At 40.9% G+C, this 13,609-nt stretch overlaps 1 protein-coding gene across 2 annotated transcripts in view; it reads left to right on the plus strand.

The window, feature by feature from the left end:
- Nucleotides 1–7,787: 7,787 nt before the first annotated feature.
- homer2 (homer scaffold protein 2) overlaps nucleotides 7,788–13,609 on the plus strand; it is a 28,811-nt gene continuing 22,989 nt past the window's right edge. The window contains exon 1 of one of the 2 annotated variants that reach the window (XM_076287751.1): nucleotides 7,788–7,923. In XM_076287751.1, the coding sequence (XP_076143866.1) occupies nucleotides 7,922–7,923 (2 nt within the window). In that variant the 5' untranslated portion in view covers nucleotides 7,788–7,921. Of the gene's footprint in view, nucleotides 7,924–8,206; nucleotides 8,670–13,609 lie in introns of those variants that run through there. The other variant, XM_076287750.1, reaches the window with a different exon arrangement.

Genomic DNA, 13,609 nt, shown 5'->3' on the forward strand with positions numbered 1-13,609 from the left:
ACAGAATTTACAAAATTAAGATCATTAAACAGCACTGACACACATATAGCCACAATTTTACATAACAGAAAGCATGTTTCAGCCTATGGTTCATGTAGCAAAAGATTTTAAGTAATTTACTCTGAATTCAAAAGAACTCTAAAAGCCATAGCACTAAAATGTAGTATTACCTATTCACATAAATACTTGGTTAAACAACCATACAAATCACAAACATCAATTTCCTGACAGTAAAATACAGTGTGGTTCAGCTAATTAGATTGTTTTTTATTCCCTTATGAAATTAGATTTTTTTTATTCCCTTATGAAATTCAGCTCTGGTTTAGGGGCAAAGACAGTATCATTCTGTCAAGTTGATCCACTTGAGCCTCAGTACATATTTTCAAGGCTTCAAAAAATTCAGGATCAAAAGAGTTCACACTGATTTAACCGAAGTTAAACTAATTCCTGCCACTTCCTTGTTCCTTGGCTAGGAGGCAGTAGTGGGCCACTGACGCCACTGCCTTGTGAACAGGCGCCTCCATTATCTGTCTCATTGGTTTCAGGTCCTTAGTGATTGGAGTTGAACTCCTCTCCTTGCATGCCTGTGCACTGAGTCTTTCATATTCATCAGTTTCTTCAGGGCTAAAGGGACAAGCACACAAAATGTGAAATTGCACTGAGTGGAGAGTCATCTCATTAGTGAGTCAAACTCACTCCAAATCGCACAGTCTCACTAGATGAGTTATTAATATGTTGCATTGAATTGTGGAAGGAGGTTTAACACAATAGCACTGAAAACTAAATTACAATGTTGGCTCCAAAATGTAACCAAGGATAGAGATATCAGAATATGTAGTTACAATTTGTCTGGGGTAAATGCATCAAACCCTAAAGCCGAACAATAGGAACAGAACTATATTTTCTTAAAAGTTAATTTCATTGCTTATGTCATCTCTTTAAATGTTAGGACTTGCTCAGTGGCACAGCACAATACTGCAGCTCTGTCAATAACATCAGCCAGCAACAAAGGAATCTGATTAAAATGACTCAGAAAATTAATTAAAACACCCGTTTCCATGGCAAGATTTTTGGCCATAAACCGACTGAGAAGCCTTTGAATGGAACATTTAATTTGAGCTGGATGTCTAGCCAAAATGGGAAAAAAATGATGTTCAGAGGGATGTGATTAAACAAGACACACATTACTCAAGAGAGATCTATTGAAATGTCTATTAAAGGAGCATGCCATGTTTACCTGAATACTCAGTAATTTCTCTACATATTATCTGAGTATGCATATAAGTGCCCATCATAGAATCTTTGGAATATTTCAGTTTTTATTAGGCAAAGTTCATATGAAGAATAAATTACTCAAATCTGTGGTTCATGCAATCACCCTTAACGGCCTGTGAACAGTGAAAGATGACTAACCTCAGAAATGGCTGACCTTGTGTCATTATGCAGACTTCTCATCATGCTGTCACTAATGATGTCTTACAGATTATATAATGTCTTCAAACAAGAAACAGGTATGACATTTTGTTGTAGCAACATGAATCCTATTCTGTGCACCTTTTGAGAAGCTACTGCACAGGGCTTTTTTTGCTGAGCTTGTCTTGTCACATTGATACTGCGTGGGCTGAGAAAATTCTCTCTCCACATATCCCCCTACAACCCTGTATCTGCATAGCACTGCTCTCACTGCTCTAGAGTGTTGTACCAATACTCTAAAAGCCCATTTAGAACTCTCAGCTGACAGCCTCATATTTACATGGGTAGCAAGAATTGTGTTGTCCTTGTTGCCCAATACAGCACAATCAACATAATTCCCCAACGAATGATTCATAACTAAAATAAATATTTCCTTTTAATTAAGCTCAGCTGAGCATGTTGGATCCATTGTGATTGGCTTGAACTGAATGCCACCAAAAGGCAGCTGATTTGATTGGAGGAACACAAATGTTTATGCTGACAAACAGTTTTTAAGTAATCAGCCACAATGTCTGATTTTTTTTCTGTAAAAAAAATGGTGCCCTCCATTAATCATGCAATCAGAAATGGGACAGACCATTGACCACTTGCTGAGGTTGCTGTTGACACATTCGGAATCATTGTGTGTGCTGTGATTCTTCAAACTCATTACTGCGTATCTCCCCTCCCGAGGAGACGGATAAACACGGCCCTGCAGTGGAACTCCAACCGCGTGTGTGTTAGGACAACATCTGAAAGCCCCTGCCTGCCCACAGATGACTGGCTGAGAGTGGGAAGGCAGGGTTGCAAGGCTCGTCTCTTCCTCCTCTGCCTCCCCACCCACCCACGCAGGCAGAGGGATGCGCAGCACTGGCTGGCCTTGGTTCTCTCCTCCAACTCAGCAGCGATGTCTGTGTGCTGTAGCAAACTACTTCCAAGTGTGCTGCAAAGTCTGCTACAAAGGGCAGCAGGAATCTTGGAGACATCATCTGACTGCTGAATTCTTATATAAACCAAGTGGCACAGCAACAAGATTTCATTTGCAGTAATTGGCATCATATGGACATGTTATTTACGTAGTAAAGTTATTAGAGACAAAAATTGGCAGATGTTTTCCTAAACTGTGCCCATGTTTACAGTCTTATGTAATCCCATTTACTTTAAAGAGTCCCCTCATCATGTCTGAAAGTGCTGCTGCTGTCGTACTTACTCATGTGTATAATAACCTTCTGCACACATAGTTCACCAACCAGAAACCTCTAGCATTCATGGATGGTGGAGTAGCATTTTGCCACTGGCCTGTTCACCCCCCTCTATCAATCACAGGCAAACACACACACACACACACACACACACATACCTGGAACAAATAACTGCAAGCGGGTCCATTTCTGCTTTCCTCTTTTTGTTGCTTTTGCCAGCTGGATGTGGTTGCATAACCACTGTTTGCATGGTAATGATGCCAGGTTCTAGGCTATGCTAGTACTTATGACACTCCTATATGCACCAAGAAATCTGACCAAGTAATCAGGACATATCTCATCTAATCCACAGTAATCTAATTTACAGTAAGCCCCATATAGTATAGACATTCTTTTCACTAATGAGGCAATGAAACCAAGAGTCTTTCAATTTGTTGTTTTCTACTTTAGTAGGTCTTTTTAGTCCTTTTTCAAAAGTGATGCATGAGTATTTGCACCTATTCACACCTATATAATTTTGCTGAGTGTCTTATGTAGCCCAAACCTTTAGAATGCAAGCGTTTAGAAATCACAAAAGTTCAAAAACATCCTACATAGATTCACACAACACATGATTGTTTTTGACAGGTGGTCTAGATCAGTAACAATAATAATAATCTTTATTTGTATAGCACCTTTACAAATACTGGTATTAGCAACATCATGAAGAAATCCCTGTGAATATCACTGACTGGACCCAGACAGTGACCAACAGATGTGTTTCAGTTGGAATACTCATAATAAGCCACCTTATTGTCATTCCAGTCTAGTTTCATGGATTATAGCATGGTACAAAGTTTGCATATGCAAAAAGTACTCAGAACCATTGTTCAGTAGTCTATGTGTCCAACATATCCAAATTTCAATGCTGTCAATGATCTGGTCTTAAAGATTTATAAATGAAAACACGCTACATCATGAATGCACATCTTTTCATGAAAAATTCCATTCCTTAATCTCATATTCACAAGCATCCATTTTCTCATGAGATGAATCATTCTTGCATTTTGTCAGGAATATACTTGACATGCAAACCCCTCGCCTGAGGGAGAAAGTGTTGCTTTGGAGGATAAAAATAGAATAGAATGGAAGAAAAGGCAGACACAAACATATTACTTCCTACTCAAAAGGACATCAGGGCAGAACTGGATGCTCGCTTCACAGAGATAAAGCAAACTTACATTAGCACACAACCAAAGCTGTCACTATCTCTGCCCCAGACATAATCAGCGAAATTAGGAAGTTTGCAGATGTGGTGCTGAATGCTTACGTAACAGCCACCGTTCACGTAAGGGCAGCTACACTCTCAGGCAGCGACCAGGAAGGAGTCAAGGGCATTTTGTGTCATCCTTTGATTTGCACGTGGACAGCTCAGGTGAGGATTTGACCCTCCAGCCAGCCGTGGAGAGAGATCCTCTCCGAGCCACGTGTATTTGAATAAAGGCTTCATTCAGTGGGCTGCTGCCGAGTTAGGCCTGGTCACATGTGTAGCCGTCTAATGTGCAAGGCAACATTTTCATGCTCAGCTGCCCCCATGAAGACTGCAGTGGCCCACCCTCAATCTCTACGCCCACTAACACCAGATGTAGGTCGCTGTGTGCTGCAGGGAACTCTGTGTGTGTGTGTGTGTGTGTAGGAGAGAGAGGGTGCACTCATGCTTGTGTGTGTGCCCTTGTGCAGTGGCTGAGTGTGTAAGACAGGGCCGCCAGCACAAGTCTCCAGTCCTGTCACATTGCATCCCAACAAACACACAAGCCGAGTCCTGACACATGAATGGCTCTCTCAGAGGCACATGCTCTCCCCGACCCCCCCAACCACCACAATCACAGCTCGAACAGTTAAAAAAAAATAGAAAAAATATTTGAAAACTGTTGAAAAGCAAAATGTATGCGCATGCACAGACACATAAAAACACAATTTTTTTTATATGTATTTTAATACATACCGGTAAGTAAAAAAACAGTTTGGGTTATATTTCTTGCTGTCAAACGTTCCTGCGCCAGAGACAATATAGAGGGTCAGTGAATAGGAAGGTCATGCAGCTTTGGACAAAATTTCAGCATTTGCATCAATGACTTGGTGCTCTATATGGCTCACGCTTTAACAGTGAGCATCACAATGGGGTGTGTGTGTGTGTTTGCTAGGGGATGCTGACGTCTTGAGCAAAGTTAGCTTAATGTGAACTGATTATGATGACAGCAGCATGGCTGCTGTGAGCGCTCCCCAGTCCCCAGTCCCCAGCCCAGTCTCCCTGCCTGCACAGCTGATTATACTGCATAGGCGCCTGAACCAGGGAGAGCAGTTAACACATTCACCTCCAGGAGGAACTCTCTCTCTCTCTCTCTCTAAAAAAAAAGCTTTGCACACATCCCAAGTCACAATCATTTCCGACTCATTTCACAGCAGTGTATTTTTGTCTCTGAAAATATATTTTTTTCCTTAACTTTATTCAGATACAATGGATATTGTGCAGTTCACTGGACGGAAATAGTAGACCTTTAAATACCTTAAACTGTGACCACAAAATCTAAATACATTGAGTTTTAAGCAAGTTGCCCTCAATGAACTCAATCTGGACAGCATTTGATGACATGAAACTATTCCATAACAGCACTTATAAGGACACGTGATTAATTAAATTAACTGCTGTGGAAAACAGATGTTGGGCAAAGATCCAACCGACCTGAATGCTTCATTAAAAAGCACTTTGATTAACACATATTATAATAACCATTTTGCAGCAACACAACTTCTTTTACCAATGATTCACCACTCAATGCAAAGTACTGTTCTATATTAATGATGCCTTATATGAGCGAAAATAACCCCAATATCAACTCTTGTTTGGCGATTTTTTTCAAGGTCATACCTTTTTTTAAGGTGCTTCTGTCATGCTGTGAGTTTTATTCCCTCATATGATTGTTTCCCACATCTCACACCAAGGGATGCACTCTCTCACACCCACCAAGACAGACTGATGGTAATACTGAATGACCTCAGGAACTGTTTCCACAACACAACACAACACAACTTGTTTCAAGTAAAAACAGAACTGTCACACTTAACCAGCAACACTTTAAAAGCATGTTATTTAAATGGGACCATACAGTCCCTTTTACAGAACAAGACCAGATGCAAGCTTTTTCACAACACAAACGTCCTGAAGAAGGTTCCACCACATTTAATAGATGTCATGTACTGTAGGCTACTCATACTGTGATACAGACAGTTTACATTTTCATTCACAACCAAAGGGAATAGGACAGCAAAGCAACATTTATTGTAACCACATATCTCTGACATTTGTTGCATTTTGTTTTAACTTTCATTCTCAGTGCTTGGGTAGATATCCAGGCCAGCTGAATGCAATAATAGAACATTTTGATTTTCTGCAGATCTTAATCCCAGATATATCCCAACTGTATGGGTAAAACCTGTTTTAGTTTTAAGAATACAGGTGACAACTGGAATCATCTGTTCACTAGATTAAGCCAATACTGCCTTTCAAAGAAACTATATAATGAAAAATAGCCTCCATCCACCACCCGAGCAAAAATAAACATCATCTCCTATCAGTAACGGTCATAGCGTCTCTGATTGCTTGAACTGTAGCCCTGGTTATAGGAGTTGTGTTGACCTTGATTATGTCCTCCTGATCCCCAGCGTCGATCCTGCCACTGCTGTGGACCGCGCTGATCATGCCATCCCCAACCACGACCTCGGTCCCGGCCCCTGTGTGGTCTCTGATCTTGATAACTGCAAAAGTCCAGTAAAAATTCTCATTTCATCTAATATGAACATATCATGAAAGGCAACATACAGCAGCACAATATTTACGTAGTGTCTACACAGCCTTGATGCATGGCATTATTATCAGCATAGGCTAGGCTTACTCTTCCACTACATGGGTATGAAATTATGATATGGACGCAAGGTTAACTTAATACAGTTGTGATATATATATAGTCTGCCAATGAGACAATATAGATCTATGTAACGTAGTGTGCATACCGGTTATCCCTGCCTCTTTGGAAGCCCCCTGCGCCACGACCTCTCCAATCTTCAACAATTGGTGGTGGATTCACAGGCTGCTGAAGGTATCTTTGGTATTCCTCATCCTGTGATGTGAACCTACAAGCGAACTGTTCCTCATACTTCTGGAGCGTTTCGGAACTGTCCGTCATTCTAGAGCTGTGTTGCACTATATTAAAAAAAAAAAACACGTAGGCCTCATATACAGCTTTAAAATAATAAGTGGTATATATTACATGCCGCTCATATTTTTAAGGGAGGAGACGGTAAGAAAACTGATCAATGTTATACTGATGTTATGTTATGGTGGCTAGGTTAGCTTCTATTTGCCATAGTGATGAACCTGTGAACAAAGTTAAGTCAAACGGTGTCTTACGCTTCCAGTGATGCTAAGATCCCCTGTAAGGTGTTAACATGAAGTTTTGGAAATTGATTTATTTTGCTTATTTATTTGGAATAAGAAACTTACGTCAAATCTGTTCAGCGGGTTGGTATCACGCAGCATCAACACCACAGGAACACAAACACGTGCATCACAAAATGAGTCCCGAGAGTTCGGTGAAATGAGCAAGTAGTTCCGCTTGGCGCAGCGAATGGGTATTCGTTATTCAACTAGGATAACATGCCACATTCTTGCAAACACGCAGAGGATGAACTTTTCAGGTTGCCTTGGTTTTTGCTATCTTACTAATAGTCACATAATAGTGGTGTCACCATGAAAGGATAGAAAACGTTTCCTTTCTCAAAAAAGTTTTGTTTGGGTTGTCGCCCATTTATGTCAACCTGCGGCATCTCCTATTGGGGAAGGGAAAAGGCATATCGACTATTTGTAAAAAGTTTATATTATAATGGTTGTGCACATTAATTTGTCTGTCTCAAAAGACGACAGTTCACTCGGTTATTTGGAATAGCCTACTATCTGGAAATTGCACTCACTTCCTGCAGTAGTTCTCTTCTTTATTGTCAAAGTCAAAGTCACCTGCCAAATCAGCCTTTCACATAGCCTACCTACTAACTCATCTGATATAGCAAGCCTACCAATTGAAATCGACCAATCAGCCCACCCATCACTTCAGGATACACAGTGCAGTAGGCACAGATCAAGCATAAGCTATCCAGAATTGTGTTAACCCTGGTTGTTGTTGAAGAGGCAATCTGATTTGAATGGGAAAACAGATTTCGGACTAACAGATGAAATGTAAGTTAACATTATATCATACAGGCTATCGTTTCAGATTGAAGTTCAGAAATCTACGTTAAGAAGCCTCGCAAGTATTGTTTATTTTTGTTACCGCAAAGAGATTAGAGGTTTTAGAATTGGTCTTGGTCTTGGTCTTTTCCTCGCACAATCTAACATTATGCCATAATTGTCCGGCGTTAGCCCCTTTATTCGTTAGTCTTCCCTGTTTTTGCCTGGGGTTTGTGTGTGTAGGCTACTGAGATAGCCTAAGAGATAGGATGTGGGAGGTTGATAGGCTTCTCTGAGCAGGTGGAATCCGCTCAGTGTCGCTGCTGTAGCTGTAGGTCTCACTTGTAATTCAAGCCCATTGGGGAACGGACTCATCGAAAACAATTCCACTAGCAACGCTCGGTTAATGTATGCCACGCTGTAAGACTGTATTGTCACCGTATTTCTAAATGCCACAGTTACCAAAGGAAAATCCCCAAAAGAGCGTCGCCTGAAAACTTCAAATGGAAAGAGCTTGGCGAATGCAAGACGTACCAGGGAGATCCGAGCTCTGTTCATGAGAGTAAAGACTATCACATTTCAGTCTGTCAATCGCTTACTTGCTTGAAGTGGATCTTCGGTATGGACTTAACAAAGAGCTAATGTCAAGTGGACTTTGAAAATAGTTTATAACATAGAAGACTTCATTCTGCCGGGTTGTTTGATACGCATTTTCGTTTCCGTGAAGATCTGTTTGAAAAGTCCGTGGAAATGGGGTGAGTGTGGGTTATAGAATTACTCTCCTTAAGCTTTGAGAAACCAAGTGCCTGTTGTGGCATCCGTAATTCAGTTTTCAACTATGTATGCAAACTAATACAAATCCTATACATGTTCCTCATGTCTGCGCTAGGGAAATGCGAGTCATTAATGTTATAGTAGGTGAAGTGTCCAAACTAACCTCACCATTCTCCGTTACGCATACCGTATATTTTGTCTCGTTATCTGAACATTGTTATTGGAATTAATGCATTCTTAATATTTTAAAGAGACGAACATTCTTCGTTGCCCAAGTTGATTAATTGGTTTCTCAGGTCTTTGTAATGCATAACCCTTGTGCACTCTCACTGTCACCCATAGTCTGAAGCATTCTAGACTACCTATACACCCATGTAATGCAATTTCCATTAAATGTATCAATGGTCTAGGAGGTATAATGAACATGTAGGCGTTGTGTTTATCACAAAGTTAAGATAACAGAAGCACTGAAGATACAGTGGATTGCACTTCGACTGTCGATTATGATCTAGGCTTGATATTTGAGGCTCAGTTGTCACAAATAGTTCCGTGAGTAATGTACTGCTGGCGATAGTTTAAATTCCTCAAATTTACCTGGAATATAATTACGATTCATTTGTGAAGATAATTGCTGTATCAGTGTCACCACTGCAATCCTGTGGGTTCTTTTTTCCTTTAACAAGAACCACGAAGAGAGCGGTGAGAACGTCAGGGACAGAGTCAACATAACCCACGCATGAGCAAGCCTTGACAAACAGTGCGCAGGGAAGGGGATGGAGCTGGGGTGAACTGGATCTGTGGAAGAGGTCTTTTTACCCATTCGATCATGGCTCTCTCATTTGAGCTCAAGATCAATGTTCTGTCCTTGTTCTCTTGTTCTTTTGTGTTTGCACAAAGGCATGTGTGTATTTCTCTGTGTGACAGCATGGTTACTTTGCATGGACAGGCCTGGAACGTGGACTAATCACATAACACAGTGGATGTGGTGTCACATATATCAGCCAATTCATTTAGCAGCAGTTCTGGTTCATCTCAAGTGCACTAAACCCCACTCTATAGTGGTGATCATGAGATGCCTGAAGCCATTTATTTTGATTATCTTTGGTAACCAAATGTTTATTAGACTGGAAGCGAATGGTAGCCTACATATGCTTGCTGTGAATATAATATGCTGTTCCTCTCCCTTTCTCTTCTGAAGGCACTTACACAACTTTGCTAAAAACCTGTCTAACTACTAAACAGCTCTGGCATCCCTTCACCTTCTTGTCTGTCTTCAAGTTGCTTGACCAGTTTGTGCCTCATGAGTCACCTTGCACAACACTCAGCTATTGAAAGCATTCTTTCCTAAGAGAAGACTTCCTTCAATCAATCCCCTTTTTTCCTAAAGAGTTTCGGGGTGTGTACGTGAGTCATGAGGGACCGACTTGTATAGCTTATCGATGTTTGTAATACTACAGTGGTCCAGACAGGTCAACACAATACAGAAGCCATGGCACAAATTGTATTTTGAATTTTGAATTTTGAATTTTTGCTGTGCCCAAGTCCAATTTGGTATGATGGGTTGCTCATACGGCAATCATAGCAATCATGCATCCAAATAATTGTGGGATTTTTCAGCAGTACTCTAAAGCATTTACTATTCAGGAAATGCTTATGATGTTCTTGAATTGATTTAAGACACAAAATAATGATCATAATTTGTCTCTGTCAAAATGATTACATTATGTAACCAAAGGCATGGCCACATAGTTTCGCACAATGCAGTTTCGCACAATGCAATTTCATCAACTACCCAATACAGTCGAGGTCATTAGCATAAGCATATTGATTTTTGATAGTTTTGTCTGAAGCCCATTTGGCTGCTGCATGTCCAGGAGATGGTTATAGATTAACCTGCTGGTTCAAACTACCGCTTGCTAGGGTTTCGCACACACCCAAATAGTGACCCAGAGGCCAAAGCGGAAAAGTTGATTAGCAGTCTCCGGTTGACAGTTCAGATTGTTTTCTGGTAATGAACACCCCATCCCACCCTCTCTCTGATCAATGATCAGTTGAGCCAATCAGCATCATCTATCAAACTTTCTCTCATTAGCTTTCGTTATGGGTTAAGGATGTTTGGGCAATATGGGCATATGCTGCAGAATGCTGCTCTTTTCAGTAGGAATATATTTTGAACAAATATGTAGCCTTTGGTGACAATGGCTGCTGCAAAAGGCATTTGTCTTACTTGGATCTGTGGGTATGCTAGTCAGACAGCACAACTGCTGCACAGAGAATTTTACTGAGAAACATGGAGACTGTTAAATAATGATGGAGAAACATTTTCTAACACAGCAATATTGTGTGTCAATAATAGTGTCAAATAATTCAAATATGCATTTTCCTCTGATTTGATTTCTTGAACATCTTATTCTGTGTCTGAAGTAAATCTACCTGAACTGACTGTCACCCTGTGACTGTCTGAAACTTCACATTGAAACAAAAACAAAACTTGGATGCTGGTCATTTAGGACCTCTTTGATCTGCCCATACCATAAGATGAAATAATGGAGGGTCAGTGATTATGATGAAAAGCTGAAATAATGGATGGTCAGTGATTATGAGGAAAAGCTTGGCCTCGGGTGCACATCAATACCGATTTGACATAACAATCCAAATACAGATCCGCAGCCTCAAGAACAAAAACAAATAATTTTCACACTCAACATTCAGTCAATTAGTGTAGGACATCTTGTATTAAGTGTTAGTAAGTCTCAGGACCTGCTCAGGAATGTATTGATGGTGCTTAAATCCATTATATTGTTCTGTCATGGAAGTTGAGCAAGAGAGAGGAGTACTTTTGGGGGGGTTGGGTAGTGAGGGTAGAGATCGCTATTTAAAGTAAGCATGGGAGAAAAGGCAGCACCCAGCGTGGGGACTGATCCTAATCTCTTGTCAAGCACTGTAACCGGCTTAAGTGTCATTGATTTAGCTGCTGAGATGCCGCTCTGATGCCTGGTCTATGCAGCCAAGGTAAAAGGTTCAGGCCACTGACTGGCATATGTTGCATCTCCGCAGTCTGAACCTAAGAATGAAATTGTCTGTGTTATGGTAAACATCATTACTTGAAGATTGGTAAATGAAAGGGACAGACCGGTGGGGATTGGAAGAGTTTTTACCAGATGGTGGGGGCCATTGGCCATCTGTTGTGGCTGTCCACGAGGCTGCAGACTATGCATTCTCCCCGACTCTGAAAATTACGCAACAAGAGTGTAGTTGTCTCCCCTTTAGTGAACTACATCCCACATGACTCAACATCACAACAGATCACGCGAAATGTCTGCTGTTATCAAATACAAAATGTCATAGTATATAGAGACATCAGAGATGTTATCTAATTCATGCATCAATTTTGGTGTGGTTGTTGTGTAACAGGATCGATAGTGTTGTCCCAACTGTTTTTGGGTCTCCATGCTGTTTGGATAGCATCGTGTTGTAGACGACACACTGTGTGGTGGGGAACTGTGATCAGTGTGAGGAACAGCTCTCAACTAGCTGCACAGCTAGGCCATTGTTTTACATAATGTGAAAAAGTTTCAGCGTTTGTATGGAGAGTTGAGGTAAATGAAGAGCTCCAAGTGTCTACTCAAGTGTTTGTGACCTAGATATGGGAGATCTTCTTCCTTTCTCCCACTGCAAACACAAAAACCATCCCCTCTCTTCTGATCCTCTGTTTGCACATACTAGATTCTTTTCCTGTGTGTCTTCAGTATGGTGGGAATACCACAACCTCTGCAAAATCTGCTACTCAAACACTTCAGCAAGCTTGCTGGTTGTGTCTTTATGGTCTGATTTAATACTTGGGTGCAAGCTTGGTGCAATATTTATGTTGCTGTAATATTTTAGTCACCATAAACAATGGATAGAGTGTGCCATTTGTGTGGCGATTAGAATCTGATTAGCCTTTCAGTTCCTGATTAGAGAAGGTTGTGGAACATCAGGAGGCCATGGTGCTTAATCAGCTGTTTTACGCACATGCTGTTTTTGTTTTGATCTGTCTGGCCCCTCTCTCTCTGTCTCTCTGTCTCTCTTTTATATAGCTACATAGTTATATTTTATGATTTTTCTTTCCAAAGTGCTATAGTTACAACCAGCTTTGCTTCTGCTTTCCTATTGTGTGCCTAATGTATAGCTGCTGTCAGCCAGAAGAGCTCAGAGGAGTGGAGCAGCCACATAGCTGTTATGTGCTATACAGTGTGCACTCGCATTGTGTTGGCTGTGAGTCTCCCACACAGAGCACTCCAATAATAAAGCCTGTTTGTGAGCGAGCTCATCCTAACGGAGTGCGTGGATCAGACCCAGCTGAAATATAGGGCACAGGTGTACCGTCAAATGAAGATTTACAATTGCAAAGAAAAAAGACGTGTGACTGTTGTTTTGCGCTTGTTGTTGTTTTTCCCCCTCTTACCCGTTTCGCAATTGCAGTACTGATTTCTGTCACAGGTTTTCTATCTCATCATAAAATTGACTATTCACGATTTATGAAAAGAACTCGGGACACCTGGTTTAGCTCGCTTGTCAGAGGAGAAATCTAGTTTTGAGCTCAGGAGAACAGGTACAATGACATTCTTTTTTCTCGCTCCTCACAGGAATGTGGGGAATGTGCCCAATGGTGTGGCCTCAGTGTGAGCCTTTCACAAGGTTCTAGAGGCCGTCATCACTAGACTCTATGGAGCACATTGATTTACTTCGCACAGGGAGCCTTTCAACCCATAATGAGAGCATTTGTGGAAGACATTTGTACTGCTGACATGTAACCTTGTGTCAACTTAAAGCTTAGAGTAGGATGGGAGACTGAGCACACAGGTTTCTTAAATGTTACCTTTTATTTATGCATGATCGTAGTTACATGATCGCAGTTGCTGAATTAAATTAAGTTCTT

The sequence above is a fragment of the Alosa pseudoharengus genome, unplaced genomic scaffold (assembly GCF_046254945.1).
Source record: "Alosa pseudoharengus isolate Yale_2024_CS ecotype anadromous, Long Island Sound unplaced genomic scaffold, YU_APseudo_1.1 YU_APseudo_1.1_scf_16, whole genome shotgun sequence".
In the NCBI taxonomy this organism is placed as follows: domain Eukaryota; kingdom Metazoa; phylum Chordata; class Actinopteri; order Clupeiformes; family Clupeidae; genus Alosa; species Alosa pseudoharengus.